Here is a 26,863-nt window from a genome sequence, read left to right as displayed (position 1 = left end):
ATTATCAGTATTTCACCTGATTTTTATTTTTTTAAAAGAGATTTTATTTATTTATTTCACAGAGAGAGAGAGAGAGAGAGATAGATCACAAGTCAGCAGAGAGGCAGGCAGAGGGGGAGGGGGAAGCAGGCTTCCCTGCTGAGCAGAGATCCTGATGCAAGGCTTGATCCCAGGACCCTGAGATCATGATCTGAGCCAACGGCAGAGGCTTAACCCACTGAGCTACCCAGGTGCCCCAGGATTTCACCTGTTTTTTATTGCCAAATAATACTCCATTATGTGGATATACCACATTTCATTTATATATTCATCAATTAGTGGACATTTGGGTTATTTAGAGAAATAAATTTTTGGCTACTGTAAATAATGCTGCTATGAACATTCCCATACAAGTTTTTGTGTGGACATATATTCTCATTTCTTTTGGGTATATATCTAGGAACAGAATCACTGGGCCATACGGTAACTCTATTTCTAACTTTCTGAGGAGCTGGCAATCTATTTTCCCAAGTGGTTACACCATTTATGTTCCCATCATAAATATGAGTGCTTCAGTTTTTCACACCCTTGTCAAACACTTGTAATTGTCCATCTTTTTATTAGAGCCATCCTCATGGATGTGAAGTGGTATCTCACTGTGGTTTTAATGTCCATTTCCCTGATGACTAATGATGTGGAACAACTTCATATGTGCTTACTGGAACTTTTTTTCTCTCATCTCCACTTGAAAAGCTTTTCCCTCTTTTTCCTCCCATAATTTTGAGGTTTTCCTTTGACTCATTTAGTACTTCTACATCACAATTACTATTGAATTGTTCCCTGAAGTATGTCCCTTTGGTTAGCATTTACACAACACATTCCCAGGAGAGTCTGTAATTTCCTACTATTTCTATTTCTTTCCCCCTGTGATCTCTCTTCCACACCATTTATTTGGTGAAAAACCTTTCTTCTTCTTATTATTATTATCTTATAAATATTCTCAGAATATTTAAGGAGTTAAGTAGTAACATATTCTCTCTCTAAATATTTAAGGGGTTAAGTAGTAACATATTCTCTATGTAACATGCATCTCACTTGTGGAGATATCTTCACTACAAATAAGGATTTGTTATTAACAGTCTTTTTCTCTTGGTAATCTGTGGATACTCTTCCACTGTCTCCTAATTTCCAGTGCCATGGATTACAATTATGATACCAGTCTGACACTTTATAGATAATATCCTGTTTTATCTGGATGCCTCTAAGATGAATCCTTACGTTCAAAAAATTTACCAGAATAACCCTAAGTTTGAGTTTTTCATCACTGATCTTCCCTGGAACTTCTTTCTGCACACTGAAGTCTTTACCTCAGAAATTTTTTTCTATTCATATAACTATTGCTTCTTTTACATTTGTTTCTTTTTCTGGAACTTGTATTAGCCATGTTGGGTGCCCTGAATCTACACTCCCAGTCCTTTTTTTTTTTCTTTCAATTTCTTTGTAATTTTGGCTCTGTGCTTTGAAATATTTCTTCCACTAGATCTGCCAGGCCAATAAATGATCACATATTCATTCCTTTATTCAATTACTATGCACTGCATGCTTACTATGTGCCAAGAAAGTGTTCTAGGCATTGGGTGTTAACAAGAGATTAGCAGTGTATATAGAAGAAAAAGTTCCTGCCCTTACAGTGCTAACATTTTAATGGAGATAGTAAAGCTTGAAATCAGGTAACGTGATGCCCCCAGTTTTATTTTTCTTTTTCAACATTTCCTTAGCGATTCGGCGTCACTTCTGATTCCATACAAATTTTTGGATTATGTGCTCCAGCTCTTTGAAAAATACCGGTGGAATTTTGATCGGAATGGCATTAAAAGTATAGATTGCTCTAGGCAGTATAGACATTTTTAACAATGTTTATTCTTCCGATCCAAGAGCATGGGATGGTCTTCCATCTTTTTGTGTCTTCTTCGATTTCTTTCATGAGTGTTCTGTAGTTCCTCGAGTACAGTTCCTTTACTTCTTTGCTTAGGTTTATTCCCAGGTATCTTATGGTTCTTGGTGCTATAGTCAATGGAATCGATTCTCTAATTTCCCTTTCTGTATTTTCATTGTTAGTGTTCTGATGTTAGCCACTGATTTCTGTACATTGACTTTGTATCCTGCCATGTTGCTGAATTGCTGTATGAGTTCTAGTAGTTTGGGGGTGGAGTCTTTTGGGTTTTCCATATAAAGAATCATGTCATCTGCGAAGAGAGAGAGTGTTTGACTTCTTCATTGCCAATTTGGATACCTTTTATTTCTCTTTGTTGTCTGATTGATGTTGCTAGGACTTCTAATACTATGTTGAACAAGAGTGGTGAGAGTGGGCATCCTTGTCGTGTTCCTGATCTCAACGGGAAGGCCGCAAGCTTTTTCCCATTGAGGATGGTATTTGTTGTGGGTCTTTCATAGAAAGATTTTATAAAGTTCAGGAATGAACTTCATTCCTGAAGTTCATTCCATGAACTATCCCTATACTTTGAAGCATTTTAATCAGGAACGGATGCTGGATTTTGTCAAATGCTTTTTCTGCATCAATTGAGAGGACCATGTGGTTCTTCTCTCTTCTCTCATTAATTTGTTCTATCACACTGATTGATTTGCAAATGTCGAACCATCCTTGTAGCCCAGGGATGAATCCCACCTGGTCATGGTGGATAATCTTTTTAATGTGCTGTTGGATCCTGTTTGCTAGGATCTTGTTGAGAATCTTAGCATCCATATTCATCAGTGATAATGGAGATAGTATATTTTTTTTTTAAAAGTGTTTATAAAAAATAAAAATAAAAAATAAAAAAAGTGTTTATACATGGATTGGGAGTCAGACAGTATTAAGTATTTAGCGGGGAAATTACATTTTTTTGCTCTATAAACTTTTTTTGCACTTCACTTGAACTTCCTTAAATACTTCTATTATTTATTATTTTCATATTCAAGTTACTGTCTCCTTCAGCATTTCTATTTAGCTACTCTACCACACTGTTTATTCTAAGTGATCTTTCTCTTTCTGGTTGCCTGGCTTCCCGACATGGGCTCTTCTCCTTTATTATCTCAGAGGGGCTTAGGTTTCATTGACAAAGGACCACAAATGAGTGGGAGCAGTCTCCAGAGAATGAAGAGACAAAGCAGGCGCAATGCCCGTAGGTGGGCAGTCCAGCGGGCAAGACTTGCGCAGGCCCACGAGGAAGCCTCCTGGTGTTCAGGTCACATTACATCTCCCAGCCTCAGAAACAGAGATATCAGTCCCCTGGCTCTTTTCCTTTCTTCTCTCCTCCAAGAGTCCATGGATCTATACCAAGCCAAGCTCTTTCCTGGATCTGCCATTGTTATCCTCATCCAAGGCTCTTGTCCAGCCCCTGAGGAACAAGTCCTGTGCCATCTCTCGCTGACAGATCACCCACAGAGCCCAGGGCTCACTTGCACCTAACTGGTCACTGGATCCAGGGGCCATCTGGCTCACATAAGGCTGGAATAAGGAATAATTATGTGGAATAAGGGTCACATAAGGCAGGTTGGAATCAGGAACAGAGGGATGGTGGGATTTCACCTTCCCAGAACCTCCTCTGAAAAGTACATTTTGTTTACAGACTAATACTAAAAACACTCAAATCCTGGCAAATAGGTCAAAAAATTAAAAAGCCTCTGTTAAGTCCAAATATCTGTGGGTTCTATCATTTTCAACTATTGCCCTTAATGTTAAGCTCTGAGAGAGAAGGAAGATCTTAATGTTACTTGGACTTAAAGGATATTGACTAGATGGAGGAATGAATCATAAAATAACTATGTTACATAAAGGAAGTCAGACAAAGGAGAGTATATTCTCTATTATTCCATTCATATAGAATTCTAGGAAATGCAAACTCATGTATAGTGACAGAAAGCAGATCAGTGGTTGCCTGGAGACCAAGGAATTAGGTGAGTGGGTTACAAAAGGGTACAAGGAAACTTTTGGAGGCAATGGAAATGTTCATTATCTTATGATAACTGTTTCAGGGGTATATACAGATGTCAAACTCATCAAAATGTATACTTTAAATATGTGCAATCTATTTTATATCAGCTATACTTCCATAAAACTTTATTTTTTTATAATTTTTTATTTTTTATTAACATATATTATTAGCCCCAGGGGTACAGGTCTGTGAATCACCAGGTTTACACACTTCATAGCACATACCTTCCCCAATGTCCATAACCCCACCACCCTCTCCCTACTCCCCTACTTTAATAAAACTTTAAAAGAAATATTGGTGGGCAAATATATTTTCAATTTAAATCACAAAGAGCTCATATCCCTAAATATAAAGAACATAAAACATATAAAGAACATAACATATAAAGATAAAGACAAACACCAACAGGTAAGAGGTATGAACAGGAAGTCACTGAGCTTTTGTGAGTTTGAAATTTTCCATAATAAAATAAAAATAGATAATTTAAAAAAAAATATTAACATACTATCCCTAGCCCTCATAGAATTCACAATATGGTTGAAGAGATATGAAAATAATTACAAAGCCATTCCAAGTTCAGGCCATACTACCAAGTATATGTGCTGATGGATATGGATTGATGCAATAATCAAAGTGGGGGTAGAGGATCAGGCAAGTCATCTTGGTCTTCAGATGATGTGAGTCTGTACATTTTTTTGCGGTACACAGGAAGTAGGCAGAAGAGAAAAAAGAGTTCAGATGAAAAATATATGAACAAAGGTGATGTGATGGGGGAAAGATAAAGACAGCTTTTGGAAAGGACTCTTACTACAGGTTCACCATTCTTAACAAAACCATCGAAATCTCCTGTCACCAAAGGCTCGATGTAGTGGACGGAACCCACAGGAAAGGAAAGGAAACCTAATTTATTATGTGAAGGTATGGAATGGATCAAAATCATTTCCACTATTTATGCAGCCATATTCAATCTTTACCATGTCTTTGCTCTATCTATATTAGCATTTTTCTCTAAACAGTCTTGTCTTTTTATGTAGCTCATTCTAAGAATAAGATCCATGAAAAGAAATATAATTTTTTCTAATACACTAAAATAAACACCTCTTTGATACATTCAGTAGTATATATATAGTCTTAAAAGTTGTATTAAGATTATTTCACTTACTCCATATGCCCATCATTAACACATAGTCTTTAATGAAGCCTCTATTCCTATCTCACTGATAAGTATACATCTCCCTAGAAATTTCAGAAGCAGAGGGCTAGTAAAGGATTGTCAGAGTAAACTAGTTTCATTGCTTGTTCAGATTTCTCAATTTTCAGCATCAATTTGAAAGAGTATTCTACATGTGGAAATATTCTACACCAAATCTGAAAAAAAATCTAACACATGAAAAGGTAGAAGCAGCAATTAACTTTCAATTAATTTTGAGAAATACACAAAGACAAAAGAAACTGAACCTAAGAAGAATTAGTAACTACTGAGACAACAGAGCAATAAATAATTATGTGACTATTTAAAGTAGAGGGACAGTGTGGTGTAATGAAAAGAAAAAAGGCCTTTAAGTCACAGAGACCCTCGTCTGAATTCCACGTCTATCACTTATAACAGCCTATCTGACTTCTTGGCACCTAATTTTCTTCATTGTTATGTTGGGGATAATGGTTACCTGTCCTGGCTGTTGTGAGGATTAAATAAGCCAATATTTGTAACATGCCTGGTACACTCCAGGTACTCAAAAATTAATACCATAATGTTGATGACATTTTGTAATGTAAAGTCATTTCCTCTTTCAACCTGGCATGCTAAATTGTTTAAAGTTTACCAGCTTACAATCTATTTTGTAACCTATGCCAAATGTCTAAATTCAATCTGAAATGTGAAACTGCATTTTACAATATGCTACAACTACACTTAATATTTTTATAACCCTAAACTAAATGTTGCTTTGAGTATAGAATATAAGAATATTAAGCAGTATGCATGTATATACATTTTGAAGAAATTTTATCTTTATACTATTAGATGAATTCCAATCTGGTATATACCCTATGAGGCAAAAGTAGTAGGTGGTACACAGAGGGATGGACATGAAGCAAGGAAAACTGGGGAAAGATTCTTAAAAAAACTCTTTTTAAGAGTATTGAAATTCAGGAAATTGTTCTTTCTGACAATGATGGAATATTAGGGGCTCAGAAGGAAGGCAGAAAAACATGTCTCACTGAGTCATATTTAAGGAAAACTCTTGACCCTCATATTTTAATTTTTTTTAAGATTTATTTATTTATTTATTTATTTGACAGACAGAGATCACAAGTAGGCAGAGAGGCAGGCAGAGAGAGAGAGGAGGAAGCAGGCTCCCTGCTGAGCAGAGAGCCTGATGTGGGGCTTGATCCCAGGACCTGAGATCATGACCTGAGCTGAAGGCAGAGGCTTTAACCCACTGAGCCACCCAGGCGCCCCGACCCTCATATTTTAAAATAGCAAATCTGAGGGGCGCCTGGGTGGCTCAGTGGCTTAAGCCTCTACCTTCAGCTCAGGTCATGATCCCAGGGTCCTGGGATCGAGCCCCGCATCAGGCTCTCTGCTCAGCAGGGAGTCTGCTTCCCCCTCTCTCTCTGCTTCTCTGCCTACTTGTGGTCTCTGTCAAATAAATAAATAAAAAATCTTTTAAAAAAAATAGCAAATCTGATATTTTCTTAGTTGGGTTGGTAAAACCCCACTGAATAGTTAAAAGGGCACACACACACACACACACACACACACACACATAAACTCTTACATCTTTACCACAGAATGAATATATATATATATTTTTTTAATTTTCGTTTTTTAATTTTTTATTTTAAGTAGACTCCACACCTACTATGTGGCTTGAACTCACAACCCTGAAATCAGGAGTCCTATGCTCTACCAGCTGAGCCAGCAAAGTGCTCCCTGAAAAGACAAAGAAATTCTTTGTCTACTTCAACCTATTTCAGCGTTAGTCAGTAAAAGAAAGAAGTCACATCACCTTCTTTAGAACATAAACTTTCATGGGTAACAAGCAGAATAGCAGTCTAACAGCTTGTGGATTCTTAACAAAATTTAAACTCTATTTAACACAAAGTCTCTCTTTCAATCCATTTGGATTACTTGACAGTTAATGTCTGGAGATGCTGTTCGATACCAACACAGGTTCCTTTCTTTACTGTTACAAATCTGATTCTGAAACTATCCTTAGAATCCTATTTCAAAGGAAGAGGAAATCTTCCAGTCTGCTATCTGTATCAAGGTAAATCCAGCAGGGGAAATCTGCCTAATCCATGGACACTATAAAAAGATCTAAGGAGGGGCGCCTGGGTGGCTCAGTGGGTTAAGCCGCTGCCTTCGGCTCAGGTCATGATCTCAGGGTCCTGGGATCGAGTCCCGCATCGGGCTCTCTGCTTGGCAGGGAGCCTGCTTCCCTCCCTCTCTCTGCCTGCCTCTCTGTCTACTTGTGATCTCTGTCAAATAAATAAATAAAATCTTTAAAAAAAAAAAAAAGATCTAAGGAGCTAGGGAGAAGATCTGGAATAATTATTTCAGAGAAATATTTCAACAAACTCAGTAAATATTTAAATAAGTGAAAAGAATGAAACATTTATACCTGATTAAGTAAATGTAATAAACAGTAACATTCAGTTGCATTGTTCCTATAAAAACTATCACAGATTTGGTAGCATACCAAATCCTGTGGATACATGAACATCAAGATATAAAATAACTTACTCTTAAAAAACTATGATTGGCATCATGGTGTGATGGGAAGCACATAAAATTTAGAAGTCTGAACACCGGCTCTGCTACAACTCACCATGTAGCCAGAGGCAAGTACTTACTGACCACAGCCTTGATTTCTTTATCTCTAAAAAGGCCTTACTTAACATTCACTATCCCATAGAGTAAGGAGAAGATGAAATTGATAATCCTTCCTTAAGTAGCTTCATCTCTTGGCTCTCTTCACACATCCAATATGCTAACTTAAACTTTTTTTATTTCCCACCTGCGCTGTACCTTCTTCTCATACCTTCTATAGTTCTAATATTACTTGTAATCTTTTCTAGACCTCCCTTCAAAAATCAGTTGTATCCCAACATCTGAGGTACCTGTCTAGAGTCCCCTCTAGGCAATATTATTATTCTCTCCATCACCTGTTACCCAAAGCTGTTTCTTTTTGTTTTTATTAAACCACTAGTCACAATAAGTAAAAGGTAGCTCTTATTTTTTGGATGCTGTGTCACACATGTGTTAAGTGCTTTATATTCATTTTTCCCATGTAATTCACAACCACCATGTAAAGTAGGTACTGTTATTCCTTTTATCAAAGAGTAAAGTAAGGTTAGAGAACTTAACTTGCTCAAAGTCACTCAAGTAATAATTAATACAAATTATCACTACTCTTAATTAGCAATAATTAGTAGGACTGGGATTCAAAGCCAGGTCCTTGGCTCCAAAGCCATTCTGCTGCCTTTGGTGGGGAACTTACACTTTGTGCCTTGTAGCCTTCAGAAAAAAGTACAACACGTGGCATGATATTTGCACTGAACATGTGTTTAATGAATTTAAAAGGCAGAGAAAAAGTCTATTTACTGAATAGCCTCATGTGCATTTCACTGGTTTTGGAGATACACAAATGATATGACAAGGTCTCTACCCTCAAGGACCTATAGTTAGTCAGCTGGGGGAAGAGAGACAAGTATAACAGATAATTGCAATACAGATGTGTTTCATAGGATTTTTATGGACAGGCTGCTGGGAAAACATAGGACGGGGGCACCTAAACTGAACAGGGAAGGAGGAAAACAGTCAAGAAAGATGTTAGGGGGGTGCCTGAGTGGCTCAGTCGCTTATGCATCTACTTTAGCTCAGGTTATGATCCCAGGGTCTTAGGATGGAGCACGGCATCGGGCTTCCTGCTCAGTGGGGAGTCTGCTTCTCCCTCTGCACTCTACCCCTGCTTGTGTGCACACTCTCTCTCCCTCTCTCAAATGAAGTTAAAAAAGAAAGATGTTAGGAAGTCTGAGTTTCCGTTTTTCCCTTCAAAACTAATTAAGCAGGGTTTTAAAAGATGTATTCTAGGAGCGAGCATGGCAGGGATCAATGTACTTCTTAAAATTAGTTTAGATTATGTCTATATTCATATTTCTACTTTATCTCAAATTGCCTGTCTAGTTCAAATAAATATCACCTTTGAAAAAACATATTTTAGGGGCGCCTGGGTGGCTCAGTTGGTTAAGAGTCTGCCTTCGGCTCAAGTCATGATTGCAGGATTCTGGGATCGAGTCCCGCATTGGGCTCCCTGCTCAGAGGGGAGTCTGCTTCTCCCTCTCCAACTCCCCCTGCTTGTGTTCCCTCTCTTGCTGTATCTCTCTGTAAAATAAATAAATAAAATCTTTAAAAAAATATTTTAAAGAAGGATTTGCTTTCTAAATATGTTGCATTTATATGACAGTATGTATTTTTCTCTCTTCACAGATACAGACAGAAAAAGAAGGAAAAGAGTGACTGGTTACAAAACTGGCTAGTGTTAGAAGTGCTTGTCACAAAACCATGATTAATTTAGATTTTTAACTCAGAAGAACAGGGGGCTAAAACTTATTACATTTTAAACTACTGCTCTCAAAACACCATCTATCGTCAAAAATGTCATAATCCTGGGGCACCTGGGTGACTCAGTGGGTTAAAGCCTCTGCCTTCGGCTCAGGTCATGATCCCAGGGTCCTGGGATCAAGCCCCACATCGGGCTCTCTTCTCGGCAGGGAGCCTGCTTCCTCCTCTCTCTCTCTCTGCCTGCCTCTCTGCCTCCTTGTGATCTCTATCAAATAAATAAAAACATTTTAAAAAAATGTCATAATCCTAAAAAACAAAAAAACCTTTTAACTAAGTTTAATTAAGTTTTCCCCATATGTTTCCCTAATCTGGCCCTACAATAAAGAAAATACAATTTAGATAATATATTCCCATCAGTTGTTCACTTACCAAACAACAGTTCATTCAAGTGGACACTTTCAGGCTGTCATGGAAAACGCCAAAATAAAAAGCCTTATTAAATTCAAGTTAGATTATATCTGTCACTTCTTCTTTGCCCAAAGCAATAACTACGGAAGAACATAAATTAAGCCTAGCATGTCACTTATTACAAAGTTGGCTACTATCAAAAATGTTTTACAACTTCTCTAGGTAGTTGCTAATGGATTAAATGACTTCAACACCGTCGTAATTTAAGTAAAGCAGATTTCACCAAACATGACGGGACAAGTAAAGATGAAATAATAAAATAGAGTAGAGATGGTGAAGAAAGGAAATAAAAACCAATGAGAAGTGAAATGAGGTACCGATAGACTTTGCTTGTTTGCATTTTGTGAAATTAAGACAATAGCAAAGCCAAAATCCTAAAGGGATTAAAATCTAAAGGCAGCAAACATAAGCAACTAAGAAATTTTAACTTCAAACACACACAATCAGGAAAAGAAAACCTTAACTTCTTTGCACTAAAGTTGTGGAGAATCAGGTTCAAGCTCAAAGTAGGCTAAACACTTCAACTTACCACCCTTGACTATACAGCAAAATGAAAATAACCTGGCAAAGATTTTCCATCAAATCCTAACTCCCAGGGGTACCTGGGTTGCTCAGTGGGTTAATCCTCTACCTTCGGCTCAGGTCATGATCTCAGAGTCCTGGGATTGAGCCCCGCATGGGTCTCTCTGCTCAGCAGGGAGCTTGCTTCCCCCGATGACCCGCCCCATCTGCCTCTCTGCCTACTTGTGATCTCTGTCAAATATATACATAAAATCTTTAAAAAAAAATCATATCTCCCCCTGGTAAATTCTCTCACTAGAAGGAAAAAATAAAAGGCATTTTTTAATAGTCCTTGTCTGTTAAGTTAGAGATTCTTAAAATTCATAAAGAGACAAGAGACAGTAAATAGCAGTTAACAGAAAGGAATTATGTGTTACTTGCTATAAAGAAAAGTTAGATTCATGGAATTAAAAGGAATTTTGAGAGATTATTCTCTTAGCCTTTACTCAGAGACCAGAGAAATTTTTTGACAATTTATGAAATGTATAGTTTTAAAAAGTAAAAGGCTTCAAACTACACGTGTATTTAATGCAATATTAGCGCTTTAACTGCATGTTTAAAAATTCAAAACCACAATTCCCCCAGCAAGTCTAACTGTTACCGCTTAGAGAAAATAATAGGGATAATCACATTCATCAAACTTACTAAACCTAATGCTAGGATAGTCAGCATAATGATCATATTGTACTTCTTTCATTAAAGAGCTCTTAGATCATTCGCTACTGAATTAATGTTTAACTGGTAAACTGAGGCAAAATACTGAATAACCTTAAAAGTAACAAGTGCAGAGTCCACTGCACAAAACTACTGAACCATACTCTTCCCCTTTATGTACTTTTCCAGATAAAATTTAAACTGTCCGAGCAAAAGGTGCAATTTAAATTCCGCATAAATTGACTTCTACTGTGGCTTTCTTTTTGCTTGAAAAGTCTTTTCTTACATTGCCACTGATTCAATTTCACCTGTAGGTAATGAACAAAGAACTCATTGTGGGGAAAACCAACCAAAATGTGAAAAGAAAGAAGTTATCAGATATACAAGAGAGTGAAAACAGTTGATTGAGAAAGACTTTACCACAATACTTTCTCTCCTTAATATTTTAGTTACCATTTCTTTCACAAAGACCCCATTGGTTCCAAAAGCTCCTAAACCGAGTACTCACCTAGTTCATCCGAATGCTGAATCAGGGCTTTTATTTCTGCTAGGCTGGACTCTCTCTCTCTGGAGACCGAAGCTGCTGCCCCCTCCTCTGGGTCCTCTACCTTTGTAACCGTAAAGTGCGGCATTGTTATAGTTAGGAATTCTTCGCTCTCGCTGTGAACTTCCTTCCAGTTTACTTTCCCTGCCTACCTCTTACTGTGCCCCTTCCCAACTCTAATCACTGCCTACCGGAGACCGAGGCTCGGAATAGGGAAGTACTTTCTCATCACGTGACCTACAGCCCCAAGGGAGTGGAACCCTGGAAGACACGCCTTCCACGGTGTTTATCATTCACTCAAAGGATTAAGCACTCCACCCCTTACTTATGGTTGTTAAGCTCAAGAATCCCAAGAGCTGTTTAGGCAGCGTTCCCAGAGCTGCCAAAAGCTGAGAGTGGGCAGAATTCATGAACTGCCGCCCACTGTGTACTCACCCACGCATTTCCTTAACTCAAGTTATTTCCAACCCTATGTGCTCGTCATGATCTCAGCCTCTGCCCTCATATTTCACCCGAGAAAGATTAAGGAACAGTTCATTGTACAAACTTTCCTTTTAAAGAAAAACTGGCACTGCATCAATTTAGAAAATGAAACTAATTATATATAAGCTTCTATTGTTGCTTTATTTTAAAGCATATGAAAAATAGTAATTTCTTACTGTTCAGATGAGAACACTAATTCCACAAGTATTCAGTGAATGTCTACATATTTTATACAAGGCATAGTTCTAGACACTGTAGTGTATACCACAATATCCAAGAAGGGACATTAATATTCCCAAAAGTCCAACTTTTAAATGTTTTTTTTAAAAAACATTTTTAAAAACATTTTAAAAGAGCAAAACATTTTTAAAGAGAATAGTTCAGACTTTTTCATTGTACAGGAAGCACAAACATAGTGTTTAAAATAAAAGAAATTCAAGGAAATCCCTCTAATTAAGAGGTGTACAGTTCCTTCAACACATTTAACATATTTAATTCTTGGTGTGTTTTATCAGATAACTGTATCAAGTGCTCAGTTGATAACTTTAACTATAGAGTATCTCTGAACTTAGATAAGGGAGTTCAGTAAATTGAGCCCTGTGTTAACTTCCATGTTGACGATGTAATATAAGGGCTTTGTTGCTGGTAACACCTGACTTGTAAGACTGCACTAAATTTAACAGAGAAGGAATGATAGTTTACAATCCTCATTTACTCCTACACTATTTCTAAAAGAAAAGAAAGCCAATAGTTGTTGAAGACCTACTTTGTACTCTGAACTGCACTAGAAACTTTCCATTATGATTTCATTTAATCAGCACAGAAACATTAGGCTAAGAAACTTGCTCAAAGTCACAGAGTTTATAAACAGCGAAGCCCAACCTAAAAACCTGTAGTACCCTTGCTGGTATGTGGCATAGAAGTTTCATACAAAGGGGTGCCTGGGTGGCTCAGTGGGTTAAGCCGCTGCCTTCGGCTCAGGTCATGATCCCAGGTCCTGGGTTCGAGCCCCACATCGGGCTTTCTGCTCAGTGGGGAGCCTGCTTCCTCCTCCCTCTCTGCATGCCTCTCTGCCTACTTGTGATTTCTCTCTGTCAAATAAATAAATAAAATCTTTAAAAAAAAAAAAAAAAGAAGTTTCATACAAAGAAAACTCATATACACCCCCCAACTTTTATTTCATGGGTTCCTGTATAGCACTGATTTGTAATCTTGGCTGCACACTGGAATCAACTGAGGAGATTTGAAAACTACTGATGTCCGGGTCCTATCCCTGATATTCTGATTTAACTGCTCTGGAGTAAAGCCTAGGCAGTTTAAGACTTTTAAAAGCTCCCCTACCTCTCAGATGGTTTTAACAAGCAGCCAAAGTTGCAAATTACTAGAATTTGGGAAAGAGAAAAGTTCACAACCTAAGAAATCTTTGTAACTATTTTATCTTTGAGAGAAACCAAGTCAGTTGTGGTGCGCCCTTAGTGATTTTTCCATACATAACAACTCAGGTAGCTACTCTTCTAATTTTTTCAAAGTAACTTATCTACTAAATTGTCAAAGATTTCAATATCATACTTTCGGTTCCAAATTCTTTAATATTTCACTGCCACTGGATATTTCCAATGGGATCTTGCTTTTCATATTTACTTAATAAAGAGACCTGAACTATGGCTAATCATCTACAGTTGAACACCAACAATGACTTTTATAATAAATCTGCATACAGCTTGTGCATATGAGCATATGTCAAATGTTACCCTGTTGCTTCTCCCTTTAAAAAAAATCCTCAAAGTAAAGAAGTAGGAAGGTAACACATTCCTGTTAATCTGTGACAGGAGGATTTATTTACCAACTTAATGCTTTGATACCACAGTGCTCAGCAATTTTAAAATAGTTCTCTTGTAGAGTGGACTGTAGATAACAGTGCAGGAGCATAAAAAATTGAGGGCAAAGTTAAAGTAATACAGAAAAAGTTTGGAGGAGAACTGGTAAAGCTGAGGGGAGTGCTGTGTGCCGAGTGATTAGATAGAGTGGTAGGATGTAAGAAATAGGTATTTAGGGATGCCTGGGTGGCACAGCTGGTAAGCATCCAACTCTTGGTATCGGCTCAGGTCTGATCTTGGGATCCTAAGATCGAATTCCCTCTTACCCCTCCAAACAATGTGCTCAATGTGGAGACTGCTTGGGTTTCTCTCCCTCTCCCCTTGTTTCCCCCTTCCCTTGAGTGTGCATACTCTAATAAATCTTTTTTAAAAATTAGAAATAGCACAAAAACGGACACATAGATCAATGGAACAGAATAGAGAGCCCAGAAATAGACCCTCAACTCTATGGTCAACTAATCTTCGACAAAGCAGGAAAGAGATGTCCAATGGAAAAAAGACAGCCTCTTCAATAAATGTTGTTGGGAAAATTGGACAGCCACATGCAGAAAAATGAAATTGGATCATTTCCTTACACCACACACGAAAATAGACTCAAAATGGATGAAGGACCTCAATGTGAGAAAGGAATCCATCAAAATCCTTGAGGAGAACACAGGAAGCAACCTCTTCGACCTCAGCCGCAGCAACATCTTCCTAGGAACATCGCCAAAGGCAAGGGAAGCAAGGGCAAAAATGAACTACTGGGACTTCATCAAGATCAAAAGCATTTGCACAGCAAAGGAAACAGTTAACAAAACCAAAAGGCAACTGACAGAATGGGAGAAGATATTTCCAAACGACATATCAGATAAAGGGCTAGTGTCCAAAATCTATAAAGAACTTAGCAAACTCAACACCCAAAGAACAAATAATCCAATCAAGAAATGGGCAGAGGACATGAACAGACATTTCTGCAAAGAAGACATCCAGATGGCCAACAGACACATGAAAAAGTGCTCCACATCACTCGGCATCAGGGAAATACAAATCAAACCCACAATGAGATATCACCTCACACCAGTCAGAATGGCTAAAATTAACATGTCAGGAAATGACAGATGCTGGCGAGGATGCGGAGAAAGGGGAACCCTCCTACACTGTTGGTGGGAATGCAAGCTGGTGCAACCACTCTGGAAAACAGCATGGAGGTTCCTCAAAAGGTTGAAAATAGAACTACCCTATGACCCAGCAATTGCACTACTGGGTATTTACCCTAAAGATACAAACGTAGTGATCCGAAGGGGCACGTGCACCTGAATGTTTATAGCAGCAATGTCTACAATAGCCAAACTATGGAAAGAACCTAGATGTCCAGCAACAGATGAATGGATAAAGAAGATGTGGTATATATACACAATGGAATACTATGCAGCCATCAAAAGAAATGAAATCTTGCCATTTGCGACGATGTGGATGGAACTAGAGGGTATCATGCTTAGTGAAATAAGTCAATCGGAGAAAGACAACTATCATATGATCTCCCTGATATGAGGGAGAGGAGATGCAACATGGGGGGTTAAGGGGGTAAGAGTAAATGAAACAAGATGGGATTGGGAGGGAGACAAACCATAAGTGACTCTTAATCTCACAAAACAAACTGAGGGTTGCTGGGGGGAGGGGGGTTGGAAGAAGGGGGGTGGGGTTATGGACATTGGGGAGGGTATGTGCTATGGTGAGTGCTGTGAAGTGTGTAAACCTGGTGATTCACAGACCTGTACCCCTGGGGATAAAAATACATTATATGTTTATAAAAAATAAAATTAATAAAAAAAATTAGAAATAGCTATTTAAAGTACAGTAAACTATCACAATGGGGGTACCTGGCTGGCTCAGTTGGTAGAGCATGGAATTCTTGATCTTGGGGTTTTAAGCTGGAGCCCTATATTTGGTGTAGATTACTTGAAGAATAAATAAAATTGAAAAAAAAAAAAACACTACCAAAATGAGTATACCCACTATGACGGCTAAAATTAGTAAGACTAAAAACACCAAATCTGGTGAGAATGTGAAACAAAGGGTGCTTTTTTATATATTGTTACTGGGTGTAAATTGGTTCACTCATTTTGGTAAAAGATCTAGCATTGTCCCTTATAACCCAGCAATTGCACTCCTGGGTATTTATTTCCCCCAAACGAAAACATATTCCCACAAAAAGACTTGTCCGAGAATATTCATTGCAGTTAATTAACAATAACACCAAACTGGAAACAAACAAGATGTATATCCACAGAAGAATGGATAAATAAAGTATGATATATTCATGCAAAAGATTAGTATTAAGCTATAAAAATGGCTCAGTGATACATGTAACAACATGGATGAATCTCAAAAACATTATAGTAAGTAAAAGAAGCCGTAAAGAGGGGTGCCTGGGTGGCTCAGTCAGTTAAGCAGCTGCTTGCAGCTCCGGGCATGATACCAGGGTCCTGGGATGGAGCCCCCACCCGGCTTACTGTTCAGCGGAGAGCCTGCTTCTCCCTCTCCCTCTGCCTGCTGTTCTGCCTACTTGTGCTATCTCTCCGTCAAATAAAAAAATAAAATCTTTAAAAAAGGGGTGGGGTGCCCTGGGTGGCTCAGTGGGTTAAGCCTCTGCCTTGAGCTCAGGTCATGATCTCAGGGTCCTGGAATCGAGTCCCACGTCTCAGGCTCTCTGCTCAGCAGGGAGCCTGCTTCCCCCTCTTTCTCTGACTGCTTCTCTGCCAAATAAATAAATAAATGCCTTAAAAGAGGGCTCAATATATGAATCCATTATATGAGGTTTTAGAACAGGCAAAACTAATCTATGGTGCTAAAAGACTATGACAATGGTTGCCTCTGGGTGTATGGGAGCGTGACAGAAATTCCCAATGTGAAAGTAATATTCTATATCTTGTTAGAGTTTATTCCATAGGCATATGCATCCATCAAAATTTAATTGATGTTCACTTAAAATCAGTGTAATTCATTATATGAAAACTTTGCTTAAAAAAGAAAAAAAAAAAGCTGCAGGGGTACCTGAGTGGTTCAGTCGGTTGGTTAAGCGTCTGCCTTTGGCTCAGATCACGATCTGGATTGAGGTCCCAGGATCAAGCCCCAAGTCAGGCTCCCTGCTCGGTGGGGAGCCTGCTTCTCCCTCTCCCTCTGCCCCCAATCCTGCCTGTGTTCTCTTGCTATCAAATAAATAAATAAAATCTCAAAAAAAAAAAAAAGCTACAAACAAATACTGAATTCTAATTAATAATATGCATTTTGAATTATCTGGGGGAGGTGAACTGATATCTGCAATTTACCTTGAAATGCAAATAATAAGATAGATGAACAGATACATATTAGGAAAAGTACAGTAAAAATGTTAGTAATAGACTCTGACTCATGGATGTACAGATGTTCACTATAGAAATCTTTCAATTTTCTATATAATTGAAAATTTTCATAATAAAATGTTGGAAAAAATAGAGTGAACAGAAGTTCAACAAACTCTATAAAGCTCTCTAATCTCTAGATCGAAGTATAATCACTTATGGGTCAAATTCCACTTCACATAAAATTTAGGCAGTTACATAAATGCTAGTCCTGTACTTTGATTTTATAGTGCTGAATGCTGTTTGAAATCAGAGTCCTCATACAGATTTGAAATATTCAGTTTTACATTAAAAAAAAAAAAAAAAAAAAACTAGGGTGGGCCGCCTGGGTAGCTCAGTCATTAAACGTCTGCTTTAGGCTCAGGTCATGATCCTCCGGTCCTGGGACAGAGTCCTGCATCCAGATCCCTGCTCAGCGGGGAGCTTGCTTCTCCCTCTCCCATTCCCCCTGCTTGTGTTCTCTCTCTGGCTGTCTCTCTCTGTCAAGTAAGGAAATAAAATCTTTTAAAAAATTAAAAAAAAAAACTATGGCATTTTTAAGTAGTAAGACATAGGGGAGGCTAGGGCAAAAAGGGCATTTACAATGGCATTGCTCCCATAGTGCTTTGTACGTTAGGTCAAATATTATACATATTGTATTTATGTTACTAATCAGTTTCAGTAAAACTTTCTGACTACATTATGCCTGTTTTTCTAAAAAAGCATGCCTGCCCATTCTTTAGAAGAATGGATCTACTATGGGTAATACTCTAAAAGTACAGTTTACCAAGCTACACTACCAAATTGCCTCTTTTTAATCACAGCTAACAACTCATGACAACTAGCATTTTGTTTTATTCAACCCATTTATTTAAAAAACAAAGACAAATTAGATGTCTAGACCTAAGACCTAAACAAGGAAAAGTCAGTGGGAAATTATTTTCAACATAAGAATTCTTTCAGGTTGTACTATATTGTTATACTACATCACTCAGTTTTACAGCTAATCATATATATATTTCCTTTTTGTTCTCAGAACCTGAGAACTGTATTGTACAAAGGCATACACAAATAATCCAGAACCACATATGTTCTGAAATGATTCTTTTTTTTTTTTTTAAAGGATTTTATTTATTTATTTGAGAGAGAGAGAGAGAATGAGAGAGATGGACCCAGGCACCCAGCTGAAGTGATTCTTAAGAATTTAGTAATCCTTGGGGCGCCTGGGTGGCTCAGTGGGTTAAAGCCTCTGCCTTCGGCTCAGGTCATGATCCCAGGGTCCTGGGATTGAGCCCTGCGTCAGGCTCTCTGCTCGGCAGGGAGCCTGCTTCCCCCTCCCTCTCTCTCTGCCTGCCTCTCTGCCTACTTGTGATCTCTGTCAAATAAATAAATAAAATCTTAAAAAAAAAGAAGAAAAAAAAAAGAATTTAGTAATCCATGCTAAAAATGGATCCATGATGCAAGAAAACTCTGTAAGTGAGCAGTAAGCAAATCCCTGGAATTAAAAAGCCACATACAATTTGAACACATTAGTTTTTACCAAATGTCATTCTACTCATTCCTGAGAGCATCTTGTAGATATAATGTTAAGTATTTAGTAACACATTAAATAGTATTCTTTTATTTTTAATAAAAAATGCAACCAGATCTTGATCAATGGTATCAGCATGCTATTAAAAAGCTGGAAAAGTATAAAATAGACCAGACTAGCTTCCATGACATACACACAATGTAGACTTAACTCATCTTATCTGTCTATACCTTTTCATAGAATTCAGTCTCTCGGGGCGCCTGGGTGGCTCAGTGGGTTAAGCCTCTGCCTTCGGCTCAGGTAATGATCTCAGGGTCCTGGGATCAAGCCCCGCATCATCATCATCATCACCATCGGGCTCTCTGCTCAGCAGGGAGCCTGCTTCCACCTCTCTCTGCCTGCCTCTCTGCCGACTTGTGACCTTTCTGTCAAATAAATAAATAAAATCTTAAAAAAAAAAAAAAGAATTCTGTTTCTCTCTCTCTCTCTCTCTCTCACACACACACACACACACACACACACACAAATTTGGTGGGAGCAGTGTGCAAAGAACAATGGATTCTGATTTGGAAACAGATTCAAATCTTGGGAATCTCTCCTAAACTCTTAGAGTTTGAAGATACTACTCAGAGTACTTTATCTACTATTAAGATCCAGCCGCACTTGAGAGAACCTTTAAAATTATAGCCAAAGAGGGGCGCCTGGGTGGCTCAGTGGGCTAACGCCTCTGCCTTTGGCTTCGGTCATGATCTCAGGGTGAGCCTGCTTCTTCCTCTCTCTCTCTCTCTGCCTGCCTCTCCGCCTACTTGTGATCTCTGTCAAATAAATAAATAAAATCTTTAAAAAATAAAATAAAATTATAGCCAATTAATAGTTTTGTGCTTAAGAGTATTTGGTTTGTAATGAAAGAAGATGGGATTGGGAGGGAGACAAACCATAAAAGACTCAATCTCAAAAAACAGACTGAGGGTTGCTGGGGGGAGGGGGTACAGGTGAGGGTGGTGGGGATATGGTCTTTGCGGAGGGTATGTGCTATGATGAGTGCTGTGAATTGTGTAAACCTGGTGATTCACAGACCTGTACCCCTGGGGATAAAAATACATCATATGTTTATTAAAAAATTTAAAAACTTTAAAAAAAAAAAGGGAAAAAAAGAGTATTTGGTTTGTTACAAGAGGTATTTTTATAAGAAATAGTAAAGAAAGTGTAATCTACTTCCAAGCAGTTGTTTTCTTCAGGTTTTTTTTTTTTTCTCCAAACAGTTGCTTCTAATGTAGCAATTATTACTTCAAAATATTTAAGATAGACGTTCTCATTGAATCACTGTAACCGCCAGCCAGCAACTAAATATAAGTAGAAAACTACATTATGCTTTAGTCTTCTTGATCAAGATAAATTTATGATAAACTTTGAGTAACAAAGGTTATGTTTTATTCTCAGCTGTAAACCCTTCATACTTTTTATTTTATAATTCTAACAATAAATCTGTAATAATTCATCTTAAGAGAGCTTGACAGGAAAAAGAACCGAATTATAGTATTTCTTTAAAATGTCTGAATTATAGAACTTCTAAAAAAGTACATAACTTCCAAAAATTTTTAATTTCTTATTTTCAAATATTGAGAGGAAAGAGGTCATGTGTTAGAACAGGGATTCTTAAGGAAGATATCAGACTTGCCTGAAGGACCAACCCACTCCCAGACCCCCATTCAGTTACTCAGGCTTCAAAGGGCCACTGGTAGGGAAACAATACCTCCTTTGGCATCTTTCAGAAGGTTAGGCAAACACTCGAAAGAACAGTGCTTTGCAAATTATCTCTGGTAAAGGATTATTTTTTTTTACATTCACAATTCATGTGAAATACTAGAAAAACAAAACACAAGAATATACAAAACACAAGTTCTAATTTTTTTATCAGATTTGACATAAAATCGCTCAATTAAACTGCTATGCAAGTTTTTAAAAACTTTCAATTTCTGAACTTATCTCCTCACAGACAGGTTAAGTAAACAGCTCATGGACCAGGGCCATTTACATACTACACTCCAAATGGTGGTGTTACAGAATGTAGTAAACATTTTACTAGCAGAGAATAAGCAATGCATTACTTAAATTTAGAGCTATAGCTGTTAAAGTATACTGACTCTCATTCTTAAGCAGAAAATGTACATATATTTGTTTTATTTAGCATATTGGCAAATCCTTTTTCTCCCTCAGACACAGGACAGTAAATAGTGGTTTAAAATATCAAAATGGGGGCACCTGGGTGGCTTAGTTGGTTAAGCAACTGCCTTCTGTTCAGGTCATGATCCTGGAGTCCCGGGATCAGGGATTAGGTCCTGCATCGGGCTCCCTGCTTGGCAGGGAGTCAGCTTCTCCCGATGACCTCTCTCCTCTTATGATCTCTCTCTATCATTCTCTCTCTCTCTCTCAAATAAATAAATAAAATCTTTAAAAAAATAAAATAAAATATCAAAATGATCACAAATTCTAAATTATGCCTTATTATGTGGACGATTATAGAAAGAATTTAATGAGTTAATCAATTACATTGGTGAAGACCAACTATCATGGATAGTAAGAATTGAAAACTCCTAAATCTCAGAATTACAAAAAATTGTCTATGAAAACAGATTTTTATAAAATGGCATCAGTGATGAATATATAACATATTTTGGGGCTAACAACTGAAAGATAATAAATACATAAAAGACCTTATTGTCTGGAGTAAACATATTATATTGCAATGCAAGGAAGACAAAGACTTCTCCAAATCAAAACATCAGGAAAATCTCATGCTTTACTGAAGCTGAAGAAATCATGCGTTATTCAATACATATATGAATGCCTACTATGTGCCAGGAAATAGGAATACAATGGAGAACAAGGCACTGTTCCTGCCCTCGAGGAGCTCACAATCCCATTATCTACTTCACTATAAAGGAAAAGGCAATCTTTTTTTTTTTTTAAGATTTTTATTTATTTATTTGACAGAGAGAGATCACAAGCAGATAAAGAGGCAGGCAGAGAGAGAGAGAGGGAAGCAGGCTCCCCGCTGAGCAGAGCCCAATGTGGGACTCGATCCCAGGACCCTGAGACCATGACCTGAGCCGAAGGCAGCGGCTTAACCCACTGAGCCACCCAGGCGCCCCAGGAAAAGGCAATCTTAAACCAGGGCTGTACGTACAATATAGTGTAAGCATAGACAGAACCTTTAGAGCAGAGCATACTACTACCTTGTCTAGTTACTTCTTCAAGGACTAAAGCTGTGAGTCGTCCCTAAAGGAAAGAATGTAGTAGAAGGATAGTCGATGGCTACCTAATTTGATTAGCTATGTCACCCATTTGGGCTGCTGACCCAAATATTAAAGAAGGCATTATCAAAAGCCTCTGTGTACTCAGAGTCCTCAGCTTCCATTCTTTCTTTTTCTACAATATTACAACTCCCTATATAAGGCTGCACGTCTCTTTCATTAGTCTAATGTCATTACAAGCCTAGCTTGAATCACCAACCAAAAACAGCAGTGGCACTATGAGCATGGACTATTCAGTACCTCACTCAGAATTTCATTTCTGATGTATGACACTTCCTTCTTTATTATGAAATACTTTCTTGATAGGCTTCTAATCAACACTACAAACAGTGCAGAGAAAATGGAACTGCAACACACAGTCAAAACTTAAGACATATTTCTAAAAATGTAAAGAAAGGAAAATGAAAACACAAAGCAAAATTTTCTTGTTAATCTCACCTCAGAGAACAAGTAGTTTGCTGTTGTTGTTTAAATAAGTTATTGCTTCCTGGGGTGCCTGGGTGGCTCAGTGGGTTAAAGCCTCTGCCTTTGGCTTGGGTCATGATCCCAGGGTCCTGGGATAGAGCCCCACGTGGGGCTCTCTGCTCAGCGGGGAGCCTGCTTCCCCTCCTCTCTCTCTGCCTGCCTCTCTGCCTACTTGTAATCTCTGTCTGTCAAATAAATAAATAAAAATCTTAAAAAAAAAAAGTTATTGCTTCTTTCCTCTCTTACAAAAAACCTCCATTTTGAAATAGATCTACTGCTGGGTGCCTGCCTGGCTGGCTCGGTCAGTATAACATGCAATTCTTGATTTCAGGTTTTGTGAGTTCCAGCCTCACGTTGGGGTTAGAGATGTAGAGATTACTAAATAAACAAAGCAAAATACGCCCCCCAAACCAAAAACAAATAGATCTACTGAAACTTGGGTCAAAATATCAATATTCATTAACTTTAGGACAGAGAACTGTATTAAATCAATAGCTATATAATTCAGCATTACTAAACTGCCCTGGGTATTTGCAGTATTTATTTAAAGGACACTGAAAGAAGGGCACCAACCTGGCTGGCTCATTTGGTGGAGCATGCAACTCTTAATTTCAGGGTTGTGGGTTCTAGCCCCACGTTGAGTGTAGAGATTACTTAAAAATAAAAACTTAAAAGAAAGACACTGAAATACCTATTTTTTAGACCAGATTTCCTTTCAGGAATATAGAACCTTAAAATTATTCAGGAAACAGGTCATCTCATACCTTTTTTTGAAAAGCAAAAACAGTAAACTGTTTCCTTTCATGTCTCCAACGCCAGGCAAAAAGCTGCAAAAATGTACACTGAACATAAAAATTTCATTTCTTTTATGTTTCTTCTGCTCTACCTTTGCTTCTTACTAAATGCTTCAATGTTAGTATAGTAGAGGAACTTTAATAACAGGAATTCTGATATAAAAGCGCACACACCTGGGTTTAAATCACTATTCTTCAGTTTATCACTTGTATGACCTTGAGTAGGTTGCTTAACCTTATCAGTTTCAATTTTTCTCCTGGATGAGAAATCCCATTATCACTCCCAAGAAAATGACTTTTTTTTTTTTATGAAAAAATACCTGGACTGCCTGGGTGGCTCAGTTGGTCTGCATTCGGCTTAGGTCATGACCCCAGGGTCCTAGGACTGAGTCCCACATTGGGCTCCTAGCTCAGTGGGGAGACTGCTTCTCCCTCTGCCTGCCCTCCCCTGCTTTTGTATGTGTGCACTCTCTCTCTTCTCTCTCTGACAAAATCTTTAAAATGAAAAAATATCAAAACATGATTTTCCAGGAATGGAAAGAATTAAACTCTCAAGGGAAGAATGTTTTTTACACCCAATAATTCTTAGAATTTTATTTGGAAATTAGCATACTGTTGAACTATAAAAAAAAATCAACTAAGTAAATATTTTACATGCATCTTAGACATAACCCAGTTGTGAAAATAAGTATTATTTCTGGATATAAAAAAAATAAGCTTTAGGGGTGTCTGGGTGGCTCTGTCAGTTAAACTTCTGCCTTTTGGCTCAGGTCATGATCCCAGGGTCCTGGAGGTCACCCAGGCACCACTCATGATTTTAACATTTTCTTTCCTCTAGCTTACTTCACTTTTAGAATACAGTATATAATACACACAAAAATGTTAATTGACTTTATATTATTGGTAAAGCTTCCAATCAACAGTAGGCTATTAGCAGTTAAGGTTTGGGGGAGTAAAAAATTACATTCAAATGTTCTATTGCACAGGAGTTGGCACCCCTAACCCCTGTGTTGTTCAAGGGCCAACTATAATATGAAAGATATATTTAAAAGAAGGATCATAGTCACCTTTGACTGACAAAACTCTGTAATTAATTTGTTTTGGTTTGAGGCAAAAAATTACAAGTTTTTTGGAGAGGTACAGAAAAGTACTTGGGACTCTGAAACATGTTCTTATGAAAAAAAAAAAACTACATAGCTTTCAAAGTTGCTTAGTCAATTGTTATTCTGATTTAACCTTAGATGAGAGACATTTATGAGACCTGCCAATAACACATAGAATCGGTAGATCAGCCAAACAGGCTAAACATACATGTAATGTAATGGCTCCAGGGGCAGATAAATATTCTATTCTATTAGATCTACTAACATTTAAGGGAAAGCCTGCTGTGCCTATCCACTCAGTGAAATCCCAGTTAGGTGGGAAAGTTCTTCCCATATGTACAGCATTAATCACTCTTTCCTTTTGGGCTTTGGTTTTCAGCTCTGGCTTTTTCTTAGAATCAGCTGACAAGCTTTGAAAAATACTGATGCAATTAGTATGGATCAGAATCCATGGATAAGGGGCAGAGGTATTTTCTAAAAAGATCTACAGATCATGCCAATATTCAGCCAAATGAAGCATCATTGCTCTATTGGGTACATTTCATTTGCCTTTATTATTTTTTTCATTTGCCTTTATTATAGCACGTTTTTAATTTTTTTAAAGCTTTTATTTATTTATTTGACAGAGAGAAATCGCAAGTAGGCAGAGAGGCAGACAGGGAGAAAGAGGGAAACAGGCTCCCTGCTGAGCAGAGAGCCCAATGCAGGGCTCAATCCCAGGACCCCAAGATCATGACCTGAGCCGAAGGCAGAGGCTTAACCCACTGAGCCACCCAGGTGCCCTGCATGTTTTTAACTTTTGTTTATATTTCTATCTTTTTTAGTCTAGAAGATTTTCAACTCAATATACTGAGTGCAATTATTATATGTGCAAATCGTTATTGTGTGCAAATTATACGTGGCATCACATACTAATTGGGTGCTGTTGATACAAAGACAACTTTGTGTCCCTATCCACGAGAACCTTACTGCCTAATTGAGAAAGATAACATATAAACAAAAACAACAAAATTAAGTGAAATAGGTGCTATAGTAATAGTCTGTATAAGGGATTTAGGGATATAAAGAACTGATCTATTATCTGGGTGTGGGGTTGAATCAGAAAAAGTTTCAGAAAGAAGGTGACTCTGAAGGAGGGACTTATCTAAGTTGTTTTTGCATCTCTACCACCTAACACTCCCCAGTAAAAACTTGGTAACAGCCACCCTCGAAGCAGATATATTAGAGCTCCGTGACCTAAATGGCTTCTACATTTACTCCACTTCAAAAACCCACTCCCAAGACTCCACACTAGACCACGTTAACACTGGAATTGCCTCCCTCTGAAACCGTTAATTCCAACACCCAACTGTTGGGCCATAATCTTTAAACCTTCTCCTTCCTTAACTACCACCTTACCCCACCAAGTCCTCCAGTCTCTACGTATCTCCATTTTTACCTCAGTTCATCATTTTCCTTTGCTGTATCTTTCTATTATATTATTCTACAATGTGCTGTATTTTTTTATATTTTGCTGTATCTTTATTATTGCATTTATCATACAGCATTATAATTTATATCAACATTTGTTTGTTTTCTCTATTAGATCATAACTTTCTGCAGAACATTCTTGGATTATTATTCTTAGCCCTGCATCCTTAACACCCAGAACAGGGCCTGGCCCTCAATAAATGTTCAGTAAATGTATGGCGAAGGAATGGGTAAAATGTTCTTGTCATTTTCACCACCAGACTACAAGCTCTCCAAAGGCAGAGACTACCTACTCTACATATTTCCTATAATTCCTATTGGGAATATGGTGCCTCACATATATCAGGACCTCATGGAGCATGTGTTAAATTGTAAAAGGATGAAATGTATTAGATACTGTGTAAGACATACAAAAATATGATCCTTAAAAAAAAAAAATATGATCCTTATCCTCCTACACTGTTGGTGGGAATGCAATCTGGTGCAGTCACTCTGGAAAACAGCATGGAGGTTCCTCAAAAAGTTGAAAATAGAGCTACCCTACCACCCAGCAATCGCACTACTGTGTATTTACCCTAAAGATACAAATGTAGGGATCCGAAGGGGCACGTGCACCCAAATGTTTATAGCAGCAACGTCCACAATAGCCAAACTATGGAAAGAACCTAGATGTCCATCAACAGATGAATGGAAA

At 37.9% G+C, this 26,863-nt stretch overlaps 1 protein-coding gene across 5 annotated transcripts in view; it reads right to left on the bottom strand.

Moving 5' to 3' along the window:
- The window catches only part of LOC111158477 (solute carrier family 12 member 6), an 89,436-nt gene that overhangs the window by 58,137 nt on the left and 4,436 nt on the right, over positions 1–26,863 (bottom strand). The window contains exon 1 of one of the 5 annotated variants that reach the window (XM_022520539.1): positions 11,735–11,858. The exons of 3 other annotated variants lie outside the window; for them this stretch is intronic. In XM_022520539.1, the coding sequence (XP_022376247.1) occupies positions 11,735–11,858 (124 nt within the window). Of the gene's footprint in view, positions 1–9,972; positions 9,992–11,734; positions 11,859–26,863 lie in introns of those variants that run through there. One more of the 5 variants, XM_022520548.1, reaches the window with a different exon arrangement.

This window comes from Enhydra lutris, unplaced genomic scaffold, assembly GCF_002288905.1.
Source record: "Enhydra lutris kenyoni isolate GAN:26980312 unplaced genomic scaffold, ASM228890v2 scaffoldscaffold4, whole genome shotgun sequence".
In the NCBI taxonomy this organism is placed as follows: domain Eukaryota; kingdom Metazoa; phylum Chordata; class Mammalia; order Carnivora; family Mustelidae; genus Enhydra; species Enhydra lutris.
Note: the sequence above shows the minus strand (reverse complement) of the source record. Positions and strands in the feature narration are given on the sequence as shown.